This window comes from Mobula hypostoma, chromosome 5, assembly GCF_963921235.1.
Source record: "Mobula hypostoma chromosome 5, sMobHyp1.1, whole genome shotgun sequence".
In the NCBI taxonomy this organism is placed as follows: Eukaryota; Metazoa; Chordata; class Chondrichthyes; order Myliobatiformes; family Myliobatidae; genus Mobula; species Mobula hypostoma.
The window spans coordinates 106,746,306-106,769,334 of NC_086101.1; the positions used below are offsets into that span (position 1 = coordinate 106,746,306).

A 23,029-nucleotide genomic window follows, 5' to 3' on the forward strand; every position below is an offset into this window, starting at 1 on the left:
TGTTGTAAAAATGAATATATTTCCTAGATTACAGTATTTGTTTCAAACATTACCAATACAATTGCCACAGAAATTTTTTCAAGAGTTAAATAAATGTGTGAGAAAATTTCTTTGGAAAGGTAAAATGTCAAGAATATCATTGGAAAAATTGACATGTAAATTTGGGTTAGGAGGGTTACAACTTCCAAATTTTAAAAACTATTATAAAGCAAATCAACTTAGATTTATTGCACCTTTCTTCGATGATCAAAAACCAGCATGGATTAAAATAGAACTACATAAGATAGGAGAAAATAGACCTGAAGATTTTATATATAAATGGGAATCTAAATGGATACGGGAAAAGAAAGAATCTCCTATATTAACACATTTGATTGATTTATGGAATAAGATAAATGTTGATAATGAAACACAGAAATCTCTATTAGCAAGGAGACCTTTGTTTCAAAACAGACTTATTCCTTTTACAATGGACAATCAACTTTTATATAATTGGTACCAAAAAGGGATTAAATTTATAGGAGATTGTTTTGAACGAGGTATATTGATGTCATTTGAACAATTAAAGGATAAATATAAAATATCTAATAATACTTTCTTTTGTTACTTTCAATTAAGGGCTTACTTAAAAGGTAAGCTGGGTCAAACAATGTTTTTGCCAAAACCTAATGAAATTGAAATTTTAATTCAAAAAGGGAAAATTAAAAAATTTATTTCTTGTATGTATAATTTGATTCAAGAACAGACAATTAAACAAGGAACCCATAAGTCAAAGCAAAAAATGGGAAACAGATTTGAATATTAATATTGATGAAACAAATTGGTCAAGACTCTGTCTTGACAGTATGACAAATACAATAATGTTCGACTTAGATTAGTACAATATAATTTTTTACACCAATTATATACTACACCACAAAAAATAAATAGATTAAATTCAAATCTATCTGATAAATGTTTTCAGTGTAATCAAGAAATTGGTACTTTTTTACATTCTACTTGGTCTTGTTTTAAAATTCAACCCTTTTGGATAAATTTAAGAGTCTTATTGGAACAAATTACTGGAACTCAACTTCCACATAACCCTGTATTATTTCTATTAGGTGATATTGAAGGGATAAAACCGAAACTTAAATTGAATAAATATCAGAAAGAATTTATAAAAATTGCATTGGCAGTAGCTAAGAAGACTATAGCAGTTACTTGGAAATCTGATTCGTATTTAAGTATGGATCGTTGGAATAATGAAATGGCTAGTTCTATTCCACTTGAAAAAATTACTTATAATTTATGAGATAAATATGTAACATTTTTGAATATTTGGTGCCCTTATTTACAAAAGATAGGATGGCATATTTAAGTGCTCCGATAAAGACCTTGGTCCCTTGGGGAAAGTAACGAATAATTATACCAAATTTATTTTGAATCCCATGGAGCACGTGGAAACCTTCCAACACCCAGGCGGTTCTTTTCTTTTTTCTCTCTTTCTTTCTTTTTAGCTAGGACTATATATATGGGGGGGGGGAGGGTTAAGGGGAGGGGGGAGGGTAGATTTTATCTTTTCATGTATTCTTTTTGAAAACTCAATAAAAATTATATTACAAAAAAAAGGGTCCTCACCACCCAAGCCACACTCTTCCATCAGGTAGAAGGTACAAGAGCCTCAGGACTCACACCACCAGGTTCAAGAACCTTACCACCCCTCAACCATCAGGCTCTTAAACAAGAGGATAATTACACTCATCTATTGAGACCTTCCCACAATGGTCTCACTTTAAATACTCTTTATCTTGTTATTTCATTCTCTCGTTATTTTGTGTTATTTATTTATATTTGCACTTCAGCAGTTTGTTGTCTTCTTGCTCTTTCATTGATCCTGTTTACAGTTACTATAGATTTGCTAAATTTGCCCACAGAAAAAGAATCTCATGTACATGGTGACATATATATAAATTTTATTTTGAACGTAGAACTTTGGAAGGGTCTCATGAAGAACTCACCCATTGCCTGGGCTCCTGGTGCAGGGGGCTGATTGGGTTTCATCTCCGGCAGAGCGGGCCGCTTAGCATCCATCAGGAAGTGATTAAAGAATGCAACTTCCTTTTTAACCTCTTCGATCTTTTCACTGTGCTTGTTGAAGATGTGCTTGCGCACAAACTCTGGGCCCTGCACACAAAATACTGATGGTGAACCAAGATGCAAAATCAAAGACAACACATGTACCTGGAGGTTCCAGAGCAGCTACTGTATAAATAGTTAGCAACTGACAGCCACCAACTGGGCAAGAGATACAGAAGCCTTAGGTCCCACCACCAGGCTCAGGAAGTTATCCTCAAGCATCAGCGCGGATAAATGTACTCATTTCAACAGTGAACTAATTCCACAACCTATAGACTACACTTGGCCAGCTGGTGATGCAGTGACATCAGCGCCGGACCCCGGAGCAAAGGTTCCCGAGTTCGAAATCACGTTTTCCATCCATGCCAGGTTCAGTGTCAAGCTTGCAACTTGGCCTCATAAAAAAAAAACTGCGCTGTGAGAAGGACGTGGGGGACCACTCACAGAATCTTTCCTCCAAGACAACAACTTAAAAAACATTGGTCGTCGAGGCTCTGGCAGAGTATGGCACACAACAAAAAAAAAGACTACACACACTCACTTTCAAGGACTCTACAACTCATGGTCTTGGTATTATTTAAGTATTTTCATATTATTTGCAGAATTTTTGGCTGATGTTCGGATAATTTAAACACCAGCCCAGATAGATTGTAAATACAGGGTGCCAGGACTGGAGACGGATCTCCTCTCTCCATGGGAGCAGAGGCTGTGAATCTGCCTATTGCTACGCACTTTATGTCTCCGAGCTTCTTGGCGATATGCCCAGCTATATGATGAACTTGAGACCCAGGCATTGGGCCTACTTCTGCTGCTCTGAAAACTTGGGTCTATGAGCTTAATTTGGTTAGGAATGTTGTTGCTCACTCCAATCGTTTGATAATAAAAATGTACTCTGAATTGTTCTTTTGCACACTGGTTGTCAGTATTTGTAATTTCACAAACAAGAGAAAATCTGCAGATGCTGGAAATCAAAGTAATACACACAAAATGTTGGATGAATTCAGCAGGCCAAGCGCATCTATGGAAAAGAGAAAACAGTCGACGTTTCAGGTCGAGATCCTTCATCAGGAATATAACAAAAAGACAAGTAATAAATTTATTTTGACTTTGACAGCGGTACATCCCTGCTCTATGGAATTCCTTACATGGAGCATGGAAACCCACCTTCCCTGATAGTGATTCGATTAGATTAGCTATATCTGTCATTGTTTGCGTCAATGACCAACCCAGCTGAGGATGTGCTGGAGGCAGCCGGCAAGTGTAGAGAGAGACTGTATCAGGCCATCATCTCTGATAAAATTATTGTCCAAAATATTAATAAAATCTTGAAATACACAATTGAAAGGATAAAATTAATGTAGATGGAATGATTAAAAGGTTCATCTGTCCTTCCCACAAGGGAAATTGCCTGCTCTCCCTCTCTGACACTGCAGAATACTTCTCACTTTGTTCTTCTAAGCAATTGTCCTTTTCTTCTGCGTGATAAAGCCAACTTCAGTTGGACAATTCATCCCATGACCTCCACGGCTGTTAATCGAGATTCCTCTGCTGCAACACAGTCACCAGCTGTGCTATGGATATGACAGGTTCTGTCAGGACGCCAGATGCAGAATCAAACAGTTGCTCAGGTAATGCCCCCTGCAAGGCTCCTCAATAACTAAAGCTGCAAAGGAAGCCAAGACTCCAGGGTGTGAAGCCAACAAACAAGCATCGAGGACTCAGACAATTAGTTGCAAATGGAATGGGAATAAACGACAGAGGGAGATGGAGTTATACAGGCCAAAAGAACACTCAGGGATCGTCTTTACCTTGAACTTCTTTCCACTCAGAGGACACAGCCATTTGTCCTTGGCAAGTTCCTGTGTATTAGCAACGATAAACTTCTCCACTTCCTGCTCAGGATCTTTCTTGCCCATCTTCGCTGCTTCTTCCTCGGAAAGACTTTCCCTCACACTAAACAGAGGCGTCAATTTCTCCTCAAACATCTTCTGCCACTCCACCACTAAACAGAAGCACAAGGCAAGTTAATAATGGATCCCCCATGGCAATAAAGAGTACAACTTGGCATATTTTCCACTCAAGCAACCAGGAGGAAAATCTGCAAAGTTATCAACAAACAAGAATAATGTCTGGTATTTTCAAATTATTTCACTGCCATTGCACTGAAGTTCCAGTTAAACCACCAGCAAATGTAGATACAATGACCAGGGATAGGAATTCCATTTCTAACATTATTTACAGGTCTCCCCCACTATCCGAAAGTAGAGCGTTCCTATGAAACTTTTCGTAAGCCAAAATGGCGTAAAGCGAAGAAGCAATTACCATTACCATTAATTAACACGGGAACAATTTTTGAGTGTTCCCAGGCCCAAAAAATAACCTACCAAATTATTCCAAATAGAAACATAGAAACATAGAAAATAGGTGCAGAAGTAGGCCATTCGGCCCTTCGAGCCTGCACCGCCATTTATTATGATCATGGCTGATCATCCAACTCAGAACCCCGCCCCAGCCTTCCCTCCATACCCCCTGACCCCCGTAGCCACAAGGGCCATATCTAACTCCCTCTTAAATATAGCCAATGAACTGGCCTCAACTGTTTCCTGTGGCAGAGAATTCCACAGATTCACCACTCTCTGTGTGAAGAAGTTTTTCCTAATCTCGGTCCTAAAAGGCTTCACCTCTATCTTCAAACTGTGACCCCTTGTTCTGGACTTCCCCAACGTCGGGAACAATCTTCCTGCATCTAGCCTGTCCAATCCCTTTAGGATCTTATATGTTTCAATCAGATCCCCCCTCAATCTTCTAAATTCCAACGAGTACAAGCCCAGTTCATCCAGTCTTTCTTCATATGAAAGTCCTGCCATTCCAGGAATCAATCTGGTGAACCTTCTTTGTACTCCCTCTATGGCAAAGATGTCTTTCCTCAGATTAGGGGACCAAAACCGCACACAATACTCCAGGTGTGGTCTCACCAAGGCCTTGTACAACTGCAGTAGTACCTCCCTGCTCCTGTACTCAAATCCTCTCGCTATAAATGCCAGCATACCATTCGCCTTTTTCACCACCTGCTGTACCTGCATGCCCACTTTCAATGACTGGTGTATAATGACACCCAGGTCTCGTTGCACCTCCCCTTTTCCTAATCGGCCACCATTCAGATAATAATCTGTTTTCCTGTTTTTGCCACCAAAGTGGATAACTTCACATTTATCCACATTAAATTGCATCTGCCATGAATTTGCCCACTCACTCAACCTATCCAAGTCACCCTGCATCCTCTCAGCATCCTCCTCACAGCTAACACTGCCACCCAGCTTCGTGTCATCTGCAAACTTGGAGATGCTGCATTTAATTCCCTCATCCAAGTCATTAATATATATTGTAAACAACTGGGGTCCCAGCACTGAGCCTTGCGGTACCCCACTAATCACCGCCTGCCATTCTGAAAAGGTCCCGTTTATTCCCACTCTTTGCTTCCTGTCTGCTAACCAATTCTCCACCCACACTAATACCTTACCCTTAATACCGTGTGCTTTAAGTTTGCACACTAATCTCCTGTGTGGGACCTTGTCAAAAGCCTTTTGAAAATCCAAATATACCACATCCACTGGTTCTCCCCTATCCACTCTACTAGTTACATCCTCAAAAAATTCAATGAGATTCATCAGACATGATTTTCCTTTCACAAATCCATGCTGACTTTGTCCGATCATTTCACCGCTTTCCAAATGTGCTGTTATCACATCCTTGATAACTGATTCCAGCAGTTTCCCCACCACCGACGTTAGGCTAACCGGTCTATAATTCCCCGGTTTCTCTCTCCCTTTTTTAAAAAGTGGAGTTACATTAGCCACCCTCCAATCCTCAGGAACTAGTCCAGAATCTAACGAGTTTTGAAAAATTATCACTAATGCATCCACTATTTCTTGGGCTACTTCCTTAAGCACTCTAGGATGCAGACCATCTGGCCCTGGGGATTTATCTACCTTCAATCCCTTCAATTTACCTAACACCACTTCCCTACTAACATGTATTTCGCTCAGTTCCTCCATCTCACTGGACCCTCTGTCCCCTACTATTTCTGGAAGATTATTTATGTCCTCCTTAGTGAAGACAGAACCAAAGTAATTATTCAATTGGTCTGCCATGTCCTTGCTCCCCATAATCAATTCACCTGTTTCTGTCTGCAAGGGACCTACATTTGTCTTCACCAGTCTTTTCCTTTTTACATATCTATAAAAGCTTTTACAATCTGTTTTTATGTTTCCTGCCAGTTTTCTCTCATAATCTTTTTTCCCCTTCCTAATTAAGCCCTTTGTCCTCTTCTGCTGAACTCTGAATTTCTCCCAGTCCTCAGGTGAGCCACTTTCTCTGGCTAATTTGTATGCTTCTTCTTTGGAATTGATACTATCCCTAATTTCCCTTGTCAGCCACGGGTGCACTACCTTCCTTGATTTATTCTTTTGCCAAACTGGGATGAACAATTGTTGTAGTTCATCCATGCAACCTTTAAATGCTTGCCATTGCATATCCACCGTCAATCCTTTAAGTGTTATTTGCCAGTCTATCTTAGCTAATTCACGTCTCATACCTTCAAAGTTACCCCTCTTTAAGTTCAGAACCTTTGTTTCTGAATTAACTATGTCACTCTCCATCTTAATGAAGAATTCCACCATATTATGGTCACTCTTACCCAAGGGGCCTCTCACAACAAGATTGCTAATTAACCCTTCCTCATTGTTCAAAACCCAGTCCAGAATAGCCTGCTCTCTAGTTGGTTCCTCGACATGTTGGTTCAAAAAACCATCCCGCATACATTCCAAGAAATCCTCTTCCTCAGCACCTTTACCAATTTGGTTCACCCAATCTACATGTAGATTGAAGTCACCCATTATAACTGCTGTTCCTTTATTGCACACATTTCTAATTTCCTGTTTAATACCATCTCTGACCTCACTACTACTGTTAGGTGGCCTGTACACAACTCCCACCAGCGTCTTCTGCCCCTTAGTGTTACGCAGCTCTACCCATATCGATTCCACATCTTCCCGGCTTATGTCCTTCCTTTCTATTGCGTTAATCTCTTCTTTAACCAGCAACGCCACCCCACCTCCCCTTCCTTCATGTCTGTCCCTCCTGAATATTGAATATCCCTGAACGTTGAGCTCCCATCCTTGGTCACCCTGGAGCCATGTCTCTGTGATCCCAACTATATCATAATCATTAATAACAATCTGCACTTTCAATTCATCCACCTTATTACGAATGCTCCTTGCATTGACACACAAAGCCTTCAGGCGCTCTTTTACAACTCTCTTAGCCCTTATACAATTATGTTGAAAAGTGGCCCTTTTTAATGCTTGCCCTGGATTTGTTGGCCTGCCACTTTTACTTTTCTCCTTAGTACTTTTTGCTTCTACCCTCACTTTACACCCCTCTGTCTCTCTGCACTGGTTCCCATCCCCCTGTTGTGAGCTAACCTCCTCACGCCCAGCCTCTTTAATTTGATTCCCACCCCCCAACCATTCTAGTTTAAAGTCACCTCAGTAGCCCCCGCTAATCTCCCTGCCAGGATATTGGTCCCCCTAGGATTCAAGTGTAACCCGTCCTTTTTGTACAGGTCACGCCTGCGCCAAAAGAGGTCCCAATGATCCAAAAACTTGAATCCCTGCCCCCTGCTCCAATCCCTCAGCCACGCATTTATCCTCCACCTCATCGCATTCCTACTCTCACTGTCGCGTGGCACAGGCAGTAATCCCCAGATTACTACCTTTGCGGTCCTTTTTCTCAACTCCCTTCCTAGCTCCCTATATTCTCCTTTCAGGACATAAAACCCAAAAAAAACGGCACGTACACGCATGTGCACACATCTGCCCGTGCAAGGCTTCACAGTCAAGATATTTTTTCTTGGGGTAAACACAAGCTTAAACCGGGCGCCTTCTTTTGTAAAAGCGAAAATCCTCTTTGGATTTCTTTCGGTTAGCGAAAACAGGTACTAATGTAGGTCTTTCGTAAAAGCGAAGTGGCGTAAAGCGGGGGACACCTGTATTACATATAACGTTAAAGCACAGTACAGACCCCTCACCCCATGATGGAGTGTCGAGGTTTTAACTGACTCCAGGATCAATCTAACCCTTCTCTCGAACATAGCCCTCCATTTTTCTGTCATTCATATGCTTATCTAAGAGCTTCTTAAACATCCCTAATTTGCTTTTTTCCCCCCAGAGTTAATATGAAGGAAGCTTCATTTTAAAGTGTTTGGAGGAAAGCATAGGGTTGGATGTCAAAGGTAGTCTCTTTTTAGAGTGGTGGGTGCATGGAACGCGCTGCCAGAAATGGTGGTACAGGCAAATACATTACAGGCATTTAAGAAACTCTTAGATAGGCACATCTTCCAAGAGAACCACAACCTTGTCGTGGTTTGGAGGCTTGCATGCTTCAATGACGTAGACAGCTATGTTGCCTGGAGTCAGAGCTGTGAGGTTTGGTTCCACCCGGGACTTGCATGATTGGCAGTAGTGAAAACTGAGAGGAAGCTACTGATACGATGAAGGAAGCCTTGAACACCACCAGAGAGGAGGACCTTCATTGCTGCCCTAAATGGAAGCGGTGAAACGGGCAGTAAGCAAGCAGGTAGATAGGCACATAGATGACTGAAGTATGTATGTGGAGAGGGTGTTTCCTATAATGGGGGAGAAAAGGATCAGAGAGCACAGTGTCAGAATAGAAGCAAGTCCCTTTAGAACAAAAATGAGGAGGAATTTCCTTAGCCAGAGGATGGTGAATCTGTCGAATTCATTGTCAGACGACTGTGAAGGCCAAGTTATTGGTTGTATTTAAAGTGGAAGTGGATAGGTTCTTGATTAGTAAGGGTATCAAGTGGAGAATGAGGTTGTATATTGTGTGTTCTATGATAATCTGGCGGCAATACAGCTGAAGGTACTGATAACAGTGTGTTACCGTTCCCACAGGCACCATCACTCTCGGTGCAGTGTCCCACCTGATGCCCACAGGCTGGTGACCAGCAGTGGGAAGCCGCACTGTTTATTCACCTTTCCCACCACAACCACTCCCCAAATCAGTAGAGCACTCGGCCTCAATGCTACCTTCATGCTGCGAGACTCGGTTAAGGGGCAGAGGTCCGCGCACGTGTACAATCCCACACCGATTGGGCATTTCATCTTCATTTGGATATTCACAGGTGTTGTAGTAATCGATGGAATGCACGATGCGCAGGTAGAGCAGCAGCTTGTCTAGAACCTGCAAAGCAAGCATCATTACAAAGATTAATGCAGGCTCTGTTAGTTAAGACCATAACACACAATGATACTGGCTGAGGGATAAACATTAGCTCAGATACCATAGAGAAATTGCCTCTCTTCTTCAAAGTAATATTCTGCAGTATGTACATCTACCCGAGGGGAAAACAGGGCTTCTATTTACCTTCACATCCAGGTGCAGTGCTCCCTGCGTATCATGGCCCCCACCCCAATTGTGACTGTCCCCCAGTACAGCACCCCCACCCCTCAGTGTGGCCCCCTCTGAGTATCACCCCTCCCAGTGTGACCTGCTCTCAATTCAAATACTGCTGGGCTGTGAATTTCCCGGACACTTCGCATTATTTTCAGTCTAATTTCACACACAAACGTACTCCGCACCTTAATCAGCTTCTCGTCTCTCTCAATGTTGACCTCTGGATTTCCCTCCTTTGGTCCATCGTCAGTTGTGTCAGTGGGATTTCCCAGTAACTCTTCTTCCTCTGCACTCACCTCCTCTATCAGGTAATCTGTGATGTTTTTTAGGATGGGGTTCTGGGAAGACAGGCTCTGCAGAATAAAACACAAACCACTGTAAATGAGAGCAGATGATGAGTGATATTGACAGTCAAATCTGTTGAACAGACATTTCCCAGCTCCTTTGCTGCTAACCTCATGTTAAACAGTCAAACATTACTATAACAGTCATTGTTGTAGTTCAAAGGTGGGACAGGTGTTAGATTTGGTGCTTCACAGCGTCGGGGGGCTGGGGTTTATCTTGATTGGTGCAGATTCTTCACCTCGGGTCAAACGCCATCCATAAATTCTCCGATGATGCAATGTTTTAGGACAGTTTCTTCTTCCCCGTCCTCAGATTTCTGAATGATCCATGAACACCAGAAGACTACCTCACTATTTTACTCTTCTTTCATGATTTATCTTTTATATATACTTACTATAATTTATGGTAATTTTTATGTATTGCTGCCACAAAGCAATAAATTTCACGACGTAAGTCAGCAATAATAAACCTGATTCTGACTCACCCAGCTGAAGTGGTTTTCTTTTGTAAGTAGGTTATCAGGCTACTGTAGATTACCCCTCTGTGTAGATTAATGGGAAAAAAGAATCACAGGAAACTGGCTGGGCATGAGGAGGTTTAACAGGGAGCTTGCTGACTACTGCTGTATCTGCCTTGAAAGTTGCAGTGTCTCAAATTAAATGCCTAGCAACTGGGCTTCAGGAAATTCAAAATTCAAAATAAATGTATTATCAAAGAATGCCTACGTCACCTGAGAGTTATTTTCTTGCAGGCATTTACAAGAAAATAAATACAATAACATTTGTGAAAAACTATACATATATAGAGAAGCCACACTGTGTAAATAAAAATAAACAATACTGAGAACATGAACTGTACAGTCCTTGAAAGTGAGCGTGTAGGTTGTGGAATCAGTTCCCAAAAAGGTGCTGTTAACACACAAGTATCATTCAAATCATCGAACTTCCACCTAAATAACAAGCAACACACTTAGAAGTTGCTGGTGAATGCAGCAGGCCAGGCAGCATCTCTAGGAAGAGGTACAGTCGATGTTTCGGCTGAGACCCTTCCTCAAATCTCTTACTATCTCTTCCTTCAGTTAGTCCTGACGAAGGGTCTCGGCCCAAAACGTCGACTGTACCTCTTTCTAGAGATGCTGCCTGGCCTGCTGCGTTCACCAGCAACTTTGATGTGTGTTGCTTGAATTTCCAGCATCTGTAGATTTCCTTGTGTTTGCGCACCTAAATAACAAGCTCAGTTGTTAATAAGTTAAGTGAGTCAAATGACGAGCTGTGGCAAAATTTTGTTTGCACTCGCACTGATTAGAACGCAGCTAACCAAAAGTCATACTGCAAATGATTCAACCTTCCTGCTTTCATGGATTAATACAGTAACACAAACAAAATGCTGGAGGAACTCAGCAGGTCAGCCAACACTAATGGAGTAGAATAAACAGCTGACATTTTGGCCAAACTGGAAAGGAAGGGGGTAGAATAAGGAGGTTTTTATTTGTTGTGATACAGTGCAGAATAGATACTGCAATCCTTTGAGCCGCACCACCCAGCAATTCCCCGGTTTAATCATAGTCTAACACGGACAATTTACAGCGATCAATTAACCTATCAACCGGTACATCATTGGACTGTGGGAGGAAACCAGAGCCCTCAGAGGAAACCCATATGGTCACGGGAGAAAGATTCAACCTCTTTACAGGCAGCAGGGGGGAAATGAACCCAGGTCGCTGGTGCTGTAAAGCACTATCTGGGATGAGGGAGGAGGAGTACAAGCTTTCAGGTGTTAGGTAAGACCAAGTGAGTGAGTGGGAGAGGATGAATGAAGTGAGAAGCGGGGCGGGGGGGCGCAATAAGTGGAAGAGGTAAAGGGCTGAAGAAGAAGGAAGCTGATAGGAAAGGACAGTGGTCCATGGGAGAAAGAGGAGGAAGAGCACCAGAGGGAGGCAATGGACACATGAGAGATGAAACAGGGTAAGCAGGGAGCCAGAATGGGGATGGCCAAAGAGGGAACAGTGGGGAGAGATTACCCGAAGTTAGAGAAATCCATGTTCATGTCATCAGATAGGAGGCTGCCCAGAAGTAATATGAGGTGTTGCTCCTCCAACCTGAGAGAGGCGCCATCATCTCCCTTACTTTCCACTCCTGATGAAGGGACTCTGCCCAAAATGTCAACCATTTATTTTTCTCCTGTCTGATCTGAGTGTTGCTCTGGATTTCCAGTATCTGCAGAACCTCTTGTGCTAATCTAGCAAATTGCCTTAGTCAATCAGATTATGACAGAGAAAGGTAAAGAGATAGAAACCTCAAGTGATTGAAGTTCTAGAGTTAATGAAAGACGAAGGAAAATGTTAGTTAACATACAGAAAACAAAAGCCTCTCAACAGCAAATGATGTTTTAGACAGATGTTCTGATAACAGCAGGATAACAACCACTTCTCAATTTATTACCCAGAACCTCTAGTTGATGTAAACATTTATAGAGTGCCTCCCCAACAAGAAGGCTTCATCCTTTACAGTATGATACAACACTGAGCCAGGCACAGTGGGAAGCACAATAGATCCTATTATAGGAAAGGGGGTGGTGGGAGAGAACGATGATTGGGGTAATAGCACAAGATGGTGAGGGTAGGCACAATGAGGGATGAAGTCGACTGGGGGTGGATGAGGTCAGAAAGGGGAATGCAAAAGGTGCAGGTGGGAGAGTGTGGGGGGTGAGGGAGGTTGGGTTGGACAGAAGGGAGAATGGAGGGGGGTAGGGGGGAGGTCACATAAGTGTTTATACGTACTCAGAGAAGAAAGAACCAGTGAGGTTGAATGTGAATCACTCACAGGTAGAGATAGGAAAACTTATACATGGGGAATAAAGAAATGGCAGAAGTAATGAGCGATTACCTGCTTATCTATCATTGAAACTTTCTTTGTCAGAAGTAAGAATTTTTTTTATATGGAGAGTAAGTGGGTGTGTGAAACACCCTGCCAGGGGTGGTGGCAAGGGCACATACATTAGAGATATGTGGTTAAAAGAAAAATGGAAGGTTATGTGGGAGGGAAGGGTTAGGTTGATCTTGAAGAAGAAAGACCTTAACTCTGAGTGAAGTCATCGGGACATCATCATGACGGCGTTTTTAACAGGATTTCTTATTTTTACGAGGCCGAGTTGCTAGTTCGATGCTCAACCCAGCACAGATGGAAAGCGTGCAAAGGAGCCTGCTGGATTCGAACTCGGAAGCCTACGCTTCGAAGTCCAGCGCTGATGCCACTATGCCACCAGCTGGCTTAAATTGATCTTGGGGTAGGTTAAAAGGTCAGCACAACATCATGGGCCTGTATTGTGCTGCAGCGTTCTATGTTCTATTATTGTCACACATATTGAATCAGAGTCATGTTTATTATCAGCGGCATGTGGTGTGAACCTTGTTAACTTAGCAGCAGCGGGTCAATGTAATACATAATCTAGCAGAAAGAAAAATAAAATAAAATAAAATAAAAATAATAAACAAGTAAATCAATTACGTATATTGAACAGACTAAAAAAAACGTGCAAGGGTACAGTGTAAAGCTTGGCTTGCATACTGTTCAACAAACAGAAAATGCTGAAGGAACTCAGCATGTCAGGTAGCACTGATGGAGGGGAATAAATGGACAACTCCAGATTGAGAACCTTCACCGGGACTGTTCATTACACGTTGCCAGGAGTGATGGTAAAGACAGATACATTAGGGGCATTTAAGAGACTCCTAGATATGCACATTAATGATAGAAATCTGGAGGGCTATGTGGAAGGGAAGGGGTAGATTGATGTTGGAGTAGGTTAAAAGGTTGGTACAGCATTGTGGGCCGACAGGCCTATACTGTATTGCAATGTTATGTTCATTACTAATTCCGAATTCGTAACCAGATCTTGATTGTGCTCTATGTTCTACATATTTTATGTTCTAAAACCTACCAGTTTTATCAGACAATCAAGGATCTAGTGAGAATGAGGAACTGAAGTAAGTATTAGCCAAAAAAATGTTAGAAAAATTGGTGTGAGAGGTGATGGTCAGGATCTGATAACCTACATCCCAGAGTTACGAAAGGAGGGGGTACAGACAGATTACGCTCTTGTCATCATTTTCCAGGGCTCTGCAGATTTTGCAGATCAGAGGATCACAATTATGGCCCTACTATCTAAAGAAGGGAAAAAAAATGGTTGGGATCACTGACCTTTCACCTTCAAATGTTACTGACCTCAACTCTCCCATCCTCGTTCACAGTTTCTGATGACCAGAGCTGCGAGCGGTCATCCAGCGAGTGGATGAGTTTAGCAGCCAACTTGATGTCATTGCGTACAATCTGCTTGTGTTGCGTGATGCCATTGATGCTGCGGACACGTCTAGCCAGGTCTCGGTTCACCACTGGACTCAACTCGCAGTCTCGTAGCTGTGGAGGAAGTAATACATTGCTGAGACGGCAGAGACATGTTGCCTGTGTTCCAGACCAGGCCAATACCCCTCTTCATTTCCACACCACTGCACCTCTAGTGTATGTCTGCAGCGTTCCCCTTAAACAGACCTGACCATCAGACAATGCAGCAGAATTAGGCCATTTGACCCATTGAGTCTGGTCTACCATTCCATCATGTTCGATTTATTATCCCTCTCAACCCTATTGTTCTGCCTTTGAATAATCAAGAACCCATCAATCTCTGCTTTAAATATACCCAGTTACTTGGCCTCAACAGCCACCTGTAACAATGAATTATACATATTCAACATAATCTGGTTTTAGACTCTCCCACTATTGGAAACATCCTCTCCACCCCCATTCTATCTAAGCCTTTCAATACCCGGTAATTTTCTATGAAATCTTCCCTCATTCTTCTAAACTTCAGTGAGTAGATTAGATTAGATTAGATTCAACTTTATTGTCATTGTGCCAAGTACAGATACAAAGCCAATGAAATGCAGTTAGTATCTGACCAGAAATGCAAAGAATAATGTTATTTACAAAATAACTGTGAATAAAAAGTAAGTGCTACAGCACATAAATATAAAAGTACTGAGACAGTACAATATGGGTGCAATACTGCTTAGCACTGTGATGTGAGGTTCAGCAGGATCACAGCCTCAGGGAAGAAGCTCTTCCTGTGCCTGCTGGTGCGGGAGCTGAGGCTCCTATAGCGCCTAACGGATGGGAGGAGAGTAAAAAGTCCAGGCCCTGAGCCATCAGACGTTCCTCATACATTAATCTTTCATTCCTGGAATCATTCTTGTGAACCTCCTCTGGACCCCCTTCAATGCCAGCACCTACTTATTTATGAGGCCCAAATTGGCACACAATACTCTATATGCATTCTGACCAATACCTTACAAATCCTCAGCAATACATCCTTGCTTTTATGTTCCAGTGCTCTTGAAATGAATGGTAACATTCTATTTACCTTCCTTACTACTGACTCAGCCTGCAAGTTTACCTTTAGTGTCTGCATTGTTCAACCAACTCAGGTGAACAAGAATTCCCTCCCTGGGGACAAAAGCTTTCCATTTTCCAAATATGGGAAGGAAACATTGTGAGGACGCAGGGAAGGAATATCAGGGAGGAACTGAAATGGAAAACCCAGCCCAGGCAGAATGAACCAAATCACCCTACAATACTGCAATCTGCCTTAAATATTCCTGCTCTTTCCATTACTAGGAGTTTGAGAAGATTTAGTATGTCACCAAAGACTCTAGTAAATCTCTACAGATGTACCGTGGAGAGCATTCTAACTGACTGCATCACCATTTGGGATGAAGACTCCACTCCACAGGATCGGAAAAGGCTGCAGAGGGCTGTAAACTCACAGCTCCATCATTGAGAACATCTTCAAAAGGCAATGACTCAAGGCGGCTGCATCCATCATGAAGGACCCTCACCATTCAAGACATGCCCTCTTCTCTCCGCTAACATCAAGATGGTGGTTCAGGAGCCTGGAGACACACACTCAACATTTTAGGAACAGCTTCTTCCCCTCCACCATCAGTTTCTGAGCAGTTGATGAACACTACCTCACTATTTTTGCTCTGTTTTGCAATTTTAATTTATAGCATATTTTATGTATTGCACTGTACTGCTGCCACAAGACAATAAATTTCACAATATGTCAGTGACAATAAACTTGATTCTGATTAACCTCTGTAGGAGCCAAGACTTGGAAGCAAACAGTGGCATGCAAAAACTTGGGCACCCCAGTTAAAATTTCTGTTACTGTGAATAGTGTTACGTACGCTGTAACTGGGTTGCCAAACCAGCAGAAATGGACCACTAGTTGGAGTCTGGTTTACTAGAAACTAATAAAGTTTTATTAAAGAAATAAGTAACACAGTACTCTAATCGTAAGGATATAAATGCAACAGGTTAGCAATGATAAAACACACATGTACACAGAACTAGGGTAATAGGAATCAACCAAGCTCTATCGCAGTCTAGGGGTAAAATGATCAGTCTCAAGTGACGCAGAGTTCAGTTCACAGTAATCGCTGTTGTGCCGTGGGGGGGGAGGGGGAGAGGGAGAGGGAGAGGGAGATATGCAAATTTGATTCAAGCAGACCTTTGATGTTCTCCGCGGTTGGCTTTCGGGCAACCCTTTTATGTCTTCTATCCCACTGTGGTCACCGACTGTGACCCCTCTGTTCCGGATACGACCGTTCTTCTGCAGTGAACCCGGCACCCAGGCAAGGGCCGACACACACACCAGGTTCCCGCCGATCGTACCTTTTCACCCTGTGAGTCTATGGTCGGTTCCCGCGAACCGGACCTCCAAACTCTCACCAACTTGTGAGGGCACACCACTCTTCCAGGGTCTCATTATCTTGTGGTGTCGTGCCTTAGCGAACCTGTTCTTTTTATCCTCCTGCTGGGGTATCGCCTGTCCGTCAAACTTCAAACAGTTCAGGTTCAAAGCAACCGGTCTGTCAGTATTCTGAATTGTGTTTCTTTTCCGTTATCTCTCTCTCTCCTCTCTCATTAACATTTTGAATGTTTCTCCATTTGACTCCCTTATCTCTCTCATTAGCATCAATCGTCTGATAACTTGGTTTGTCGTCACAACAGCTAAGCGAGTAAAAGATGACCTGATTTCCAGAAGGCATAAAGTTAAAGAGACACATTTCTTTAATATTTTAAGTAAGATTACTTTTTTATTTCCATCTTTTTACAGTTTCAAAATAACAAAAAAGGAAAAGGGCCCAAAGCAAAAGTCTGGGCACCCTGCATGGTCAATACTTAGTAACACTCCCTTGGCAAGTATCACAGCTTGTAAACGCTTTCTGTAGCCAGCTAAGAAGAGTCTTTCAATTCCTGTTTGTCGGGATTTTCGCAAAAGGCTTCTCGTTCTGTGAGATTCTTGGGCCGTCACGCATGCACTGCTCATTTGAGGTCTATCCACATATTTTCGATGATGTTTAGATCGGGGGATCGTGAGGGCCATGGCAAAACCTTCAGCTTGCGCCTCTTGAGGTAGTCCATTATGGATTTTGAGGTGTGTTTAGGATCATTATCCTGTTGTAGAAGCCGTCCTCTTTTCATCTTCAGCTTTTTTTTTACAGACGGTGTGATGTTTGCTTCCAGAATTTGCTGGTATTTAATTGAATTCATTCTTCCCTCTACCAGTGAAATGTTCCCCATGCCACTGGCTGCAACACAAGCCCAAAGTATGATCAATCCACCCTCAGTTGGAGAGGTGTTCCTTTCATGAAATTCTGCACCCTTTTTTCTCCAAACATGCCTTTGCTCATTGCGGCCAGGAAGTTCTATTTTAACTTCATCAGTCCACAGGACTTGTTTCCAAAATGCATCAGACTTGTTTAGATGTTCCTTTGCAAACCTTTGACGCTGAATTTTGTGGTGAGGACGCAGGAAGGGTTTTCTTCTGATGACTCTTCCATGAAGGTCATATTTGTGCAGGTGTCACTGCACAGTAGAACAGTGCATCACCACTGCAGAGTCTGCTAAATCTTCCTGAAGGTCTTTTGCAGTCAAACGGGGGTTTTGATTTGCCTTTCTAGCAATCCTACTAGTAGTTCTCTCGGAAAGTTTTCTTGGTCTTCCAGACCTCAATTGACCTCCACCACTCCCGTTAACTGCCATTTCTTTAATTACATTACGAACTGAGGACACGGCTACTTGAAAAGGCTTTGCTATCTTCTTATAGCCTTCTCCTGCTTTGTGGGCATCATTTATTTTAATTTTCAGAGTGCTAGGCAGCTGCTTAGATGAGCTCATGGCTGCTGATTGTTGGGACAAGTTTTGAAGAGTCAGGGTATTTATAAGCTTTGAAATTTGCATCACCTGGCCTTTCCTAACTATGACTGTGAACAACCCTAATAAGTTAATTAAGGTCTGAGACCTTGGTAAAAGTTATCTGAGAGCTCAAATCTCTTGAGGTACCCAAACTTTTGCATAGTGCTCCTTTCCCTTTTTGCCCCCACTCTAAAATTGTACAAAAATAATACACTAATCTTGTTTAAAATGTTTAAAAGAATGTTTCATCTTTAACTTTATGATTTTTGGAGATCAGTTCATCTTCTACTCACTTAACTATTCACAGTAACAGAAATTTTGACCAGGGGTGCCCAAACTTTTGCATGCCACTGTAGGTCAAAAGAATGTCTACTCATGGTCACTCTACTTGTTTAACACTGGACACCCAATGATGTCTGGTAACTGACACAGGGGCCACTACAGTTGACACCACATTCCAGATAGCTCAGGTCTTTGGTATGCATTATTCTGCTCTGATCGACAGAAAACAGACATTCATTCAGCAGTGAGCTCTGTTACAGAGAGTCAGTCCTGGAGGCCTCATTAAAACTTGGTAAACTACCAGAATTCTTTTATAGAGCATCGATCTCTTTAATATTAAAGAAGGATAAAGACCCTGCTCAATATGCATCTTATAGACCAATATCCTTATTAAATGTTGACTCTAAGATTTTTTCTAAATTATTAGCAAATAGACTAGAAAAAGCACTTCCTTATATTATTTCGGAAGACCAAATGGGTTTTATTAAGAATTGCTACACTTTTTATAATATTCGTACATTTTTAAATATTGTCTATACCCCGTCACAAAACGATCCGGAATGCGTCATTTCCCTAGACGCTGAAAAAGCTTTTGACAGGGTCGAATGGCCTTACTTATTTAAGGTGCTTGAAATGTTTAACTTCAGCCCGAAATTTATATCCTGGATCAAATTGTTATACCATTCTGCTACGGCCTCAGTTCGTACTAACACCCTAAATTCACCTGTTTTTCCTCTTTTTCAAGGTTGTCCTCTTAGCCCTTTATTATTTGATATAGCATTAGAACCACTTGCAATTGCTATTTGAGAATCTCCTAATATTATTGGTATAACTCGTGGGTTAAAGTCTCATAAAGTATCATTTTAAGCTGATGACTTACTTTTATATATTTCCAATCCCCAAAAATCTATTCCAGCAGCTTTAGATTTATTTGCACAATTTCTTCAGGATACAAACTAAATCTTAATAAGAGTGAACTTTTCCCTATTAATAAGCAAGTTCCCTTATATCAGAATCTGCCGTTTAGATTGGTTAATAATCATTTTTCATATCTTGGGATTAAAATTACCTGTAAACATAAGGATTTATTTAAGACTAATTACTTACCCTTAAATGACCACATTACACAACTTTTCTTTAAATGGTCTCCACTTTATTTAACTTTGACTGGTCGTATTAATGCTGTTAAGATGTTTATTCTGCCAAAATTTTGATATATATTTCAGGCATTACCGATTTTTGTTCCAAAATCCTTTTTTGATAAAGTAGACTCTAAAATCTCTTCATTTATTTGGCAAAATAAAAACCCACGATTGGGTAGAATACACCTACAGAAAGCTAAGAGAGAGGGACGCTTGGCAGTACCTAACTTTAGATTTTATTATTAGGCAATTAATATTTGACATATGAAATTTTGGTTACTTGACCAAGAAATAATATCCATTCCTAAATGGGTAGTATTGGAATTATATTCTGTTCAAGGCCATGCACTTGGCTCTATATTAGGATCTTCTCTTCCTTCCGATTTGAAACGCTATAATCAGGTTTGCAACCCGATAGTTAAACATTCCTTACGTATTTGGTTTCAATTCTGAAAAATTTTCTGATCTTAATCAATTTGTGTTAGCGATTCCTATTATTGGCAATATATTGTTTCTTCCCTCCTCTACGGATCGTGTCTTTCAAATTTGGAAGACTAATGGTATATCACGGTTTTTGGACTTATTTTTCGATGGCTCCCTTATGTCTTTTGAACAGTTATCTAACGAATACAATTTACCAAGAACACATTTTTTTTTAGATATTTGCAAGTTAGAAATTTCCTAAATACTATACTTTCTTCCTTTCCAGCGTTAACCCCAAAAACATTTTAGACGCTATCATTAACCTCAACCCGTGTCAGAAAGGTGTAACGGCTACTATTTATAATACTATCATGAAACTTAGGAAAGCTCCATTCGATAAGATTAAGACTGACTGGGAAAAGGAATTGGGCCTTATTATCCCGGCGGATGACTGGGCTCACATTTTACAACTAGTTAATACTTCCTCTATCTGTTCCAAACATTCCTTAATTCAATTTAAAGTTGTCCATAGAGCACATAGGTCTAAGGATAAATTAGCTCATTTTTATTCTCAAATTAACCCTCTTTGTGATAGATGTCATGGGGAGATAGCTTCCTTGACCTACATGTTTTGGTCTTGTCCTACTCTGGAAACTTTTTGGAAAGATACTTTTAATACTATCTCAAAGATTTTTAATAGTGATATTTCCCCCAATCCTATTACTGCTATCTTTGGATTACCTAAAACTTCTAGTAATTTATCCTCCTCAGTGCGTAGAATGATTGCATTTCTTACTTTAAGGGTGAAAGGATGTATTCTACAACATTGGAAGGAGATTAGTGCCCCAACTACGTTTTTTTGGTTCTCACAGACGATACTGTGTCTAAATTTGGAAAAAATCAGAAGTAATCTTTATGATACTTCAGTTAAATTTGAACACACCTGGAGATCTTTTATTCAATATCTTCATTTAATGTAACTTTTTTTTCCTCTCTGATCATACATACACTCCTTTCGTGGATTTTATCTGCTATTAGCAGAGGTCGGGTTTGAGGACGTGATTGTTTAATCTGTTCAAGTCTACTATTCATCTAGTTAGCACATTGCTTTCTTCGTAAGTTAGTTGCACGGTAGGTTTTTTTTTGTTTTTTTTTCTTGTTTATCGATATATATGGAAAATTAGTATACAATTATATTACCTTGTTATTTTATAACTAACTTATACTTTTTGCATTTTTTTGGTATTAATATTACTTGTATATTTATATCTTAACAATGTATTGGTTGCTATATGTTTTACCTTTTATGTACTAATTCAATAAAAAGATTTAAAAAGAGAGTCAGTCAATCTGTGCAGCAGCTCATGCATGTCAGTGGATTAATATGGACACCAGGGACAGCATCCCTGAGCAGAGGGAAAACAGCTGAGTCCATTGGAGTCTGGAGGCCTGTCCTGTCCTGCGGTTTGTGGGTGGGGGGCAGGAACAGGGTTTGCTTTACTGTTGTTGTTTTGCTCCAAGTTGTTCTACCAAGCAGGCTACGTTGGTGCCAAGATGTATGGCAACACTTGTGGACTGCCCCACCACATCCCTAACTCAGCTGGTTGTTAACCTAAAATGCATGTTTCAATGTACATGTGATAAATAAGCTTGAATTAACAGACCTACAACACAAGACACAGGAGCAGTATTAGGCCATTCAGCCAATCAAGTCTGATCTGCCGTTCCATCATGGCTGATTTGTTATCCCTCTCAATTGCATTCTCCCCAATAACCTTTGAAACCCTGGCTCATCAAGAATCCATCAACCTCCGCTTTAAATATACCCAAGGACTTGACCTCCTCAGCCATCTGTGGCAATGAACTCCACTGATTCACCACCCTCTGGCTAAAGAAATACCTCTTCATCTCTGTTCTGAAGGGGCAGCATTGTATTCTGAGACAGTGCCCTCCAGACCTAGACTCTCCCACTATTGACAAGGATGATCAAATATCTGCTCATCGTGGGCTGTTGTCCAAGAACAGCAATTGTTAATCCACTGTTCAAAAATGGGAGCAAGGATAAATCTAATAATTACCAGCCAGACAGCTTAACCGCTAGGGTGGGAAAGCTTTTAATAACTGATGAGGAACAGGATTTACAGTCACCTGAAGAGAAATGAATTAAGGCAAGACAGCATATCTAATACTCCCTCCTAAATAGCCCTCCATTTTTTCTATCGTTAATGTGCCTAAGTTTCTTAGATGTCCCTAATGTAACTGTCTGTACCAGCACCCCTGGTAGAGCATTCCATACACCCACCACTCTATGTAAAAAACATACAGTCCTGTACAAAAGTCTTAGGCACATTTATATAGCTAGGGTGCTGAAGGCTTTTGCACGGCACTGTATTTGTCAACATGGAGGGGAGAGCAAGTTTGTAAATCTGGTGGCAGCAAAGCAATTTGTGAAAGGCAAGGGTACAGCGCTGCAGGAGGGGTGTGGGACAGATGGCAGAGGAGGAGTGCCTGGGCAGACGCAGACATGCTTAAGACACCAGCCAAGGTCATTTGATTCCAAACAACTGGTTTGTTGATCATTACAGAAAGTCTCTCTGGTGCTTCCCACTCCCTCTCCTCTCCCTGCCCCTTTTCCCATCCATAATTCCCCTCTCCCTGCCCCCTTCCCACTCTCAGTCCACAATAGAGTCCCATATCAAAATCAAGTCACACGTCATGAAATTTGCTTTATTTTTGTGGCAGCAGTACAGTACAATACATGAAATTACAACAGCACTCTGCACCCTAGCTCTATATATATGTGCTTAAGTACTGTATCTCAAAAATCTCCCCCATATTTTCCCCCAATCACTTTAAAATTATACCCCCTGCTCTGAGAAAAAGTCTCTGGCTAAGCCTCATATCATCTTGTACATCTCAATCAAATTACCTCTCATCCTCCTTCAGTCCAGAGGAAATCCTTAGCTTGCTCAACTTTTTCTCAGAAGA

At 41.3% G+C, this 23,029-nt stretch overlaps 1 protein-coding gene across 4 annotated transcripts in view; it reads right to left on the minus strand.

Moving 5' to 3' along the window:
• srrt (serrate RNA effector molecule homolog (Arabidopsis)) overlaps positions 1-23,029 on the minus strand; it is a 76,172-nt gene that overhangs the window by 19,421 nt on the left and 33,722 nt on the right. For all 4 annotated transcript variants that reach the window (XM_063048704.1, XM_063048703.1, XM_063048702.1 and 1 more), the window contains exons 14-18: positions 14,163-14,354; positions 9,780-9,947; positions 9,228-9,381; positions 3,927-4,120; positions 2,001-2,166 (exon numbers count right to left, since the gene is read on the minus strand). In XM_063048704.1, coding sequence (XP_062904774.1) covers positions 2,001-2,166; positions 3,927-4,120; positions 9,228-9,381; positions 9,780-9,947; positions 14,163-14,354 — 874 coding nt within the window. The remainder of the gene's footprint in view (positions 1-2,000; positions 2,167-3,926; positions 4,121-9,227; positions 9,382-9,779; positions 9,948-14,162; positions 14,355-23,029) is intronic.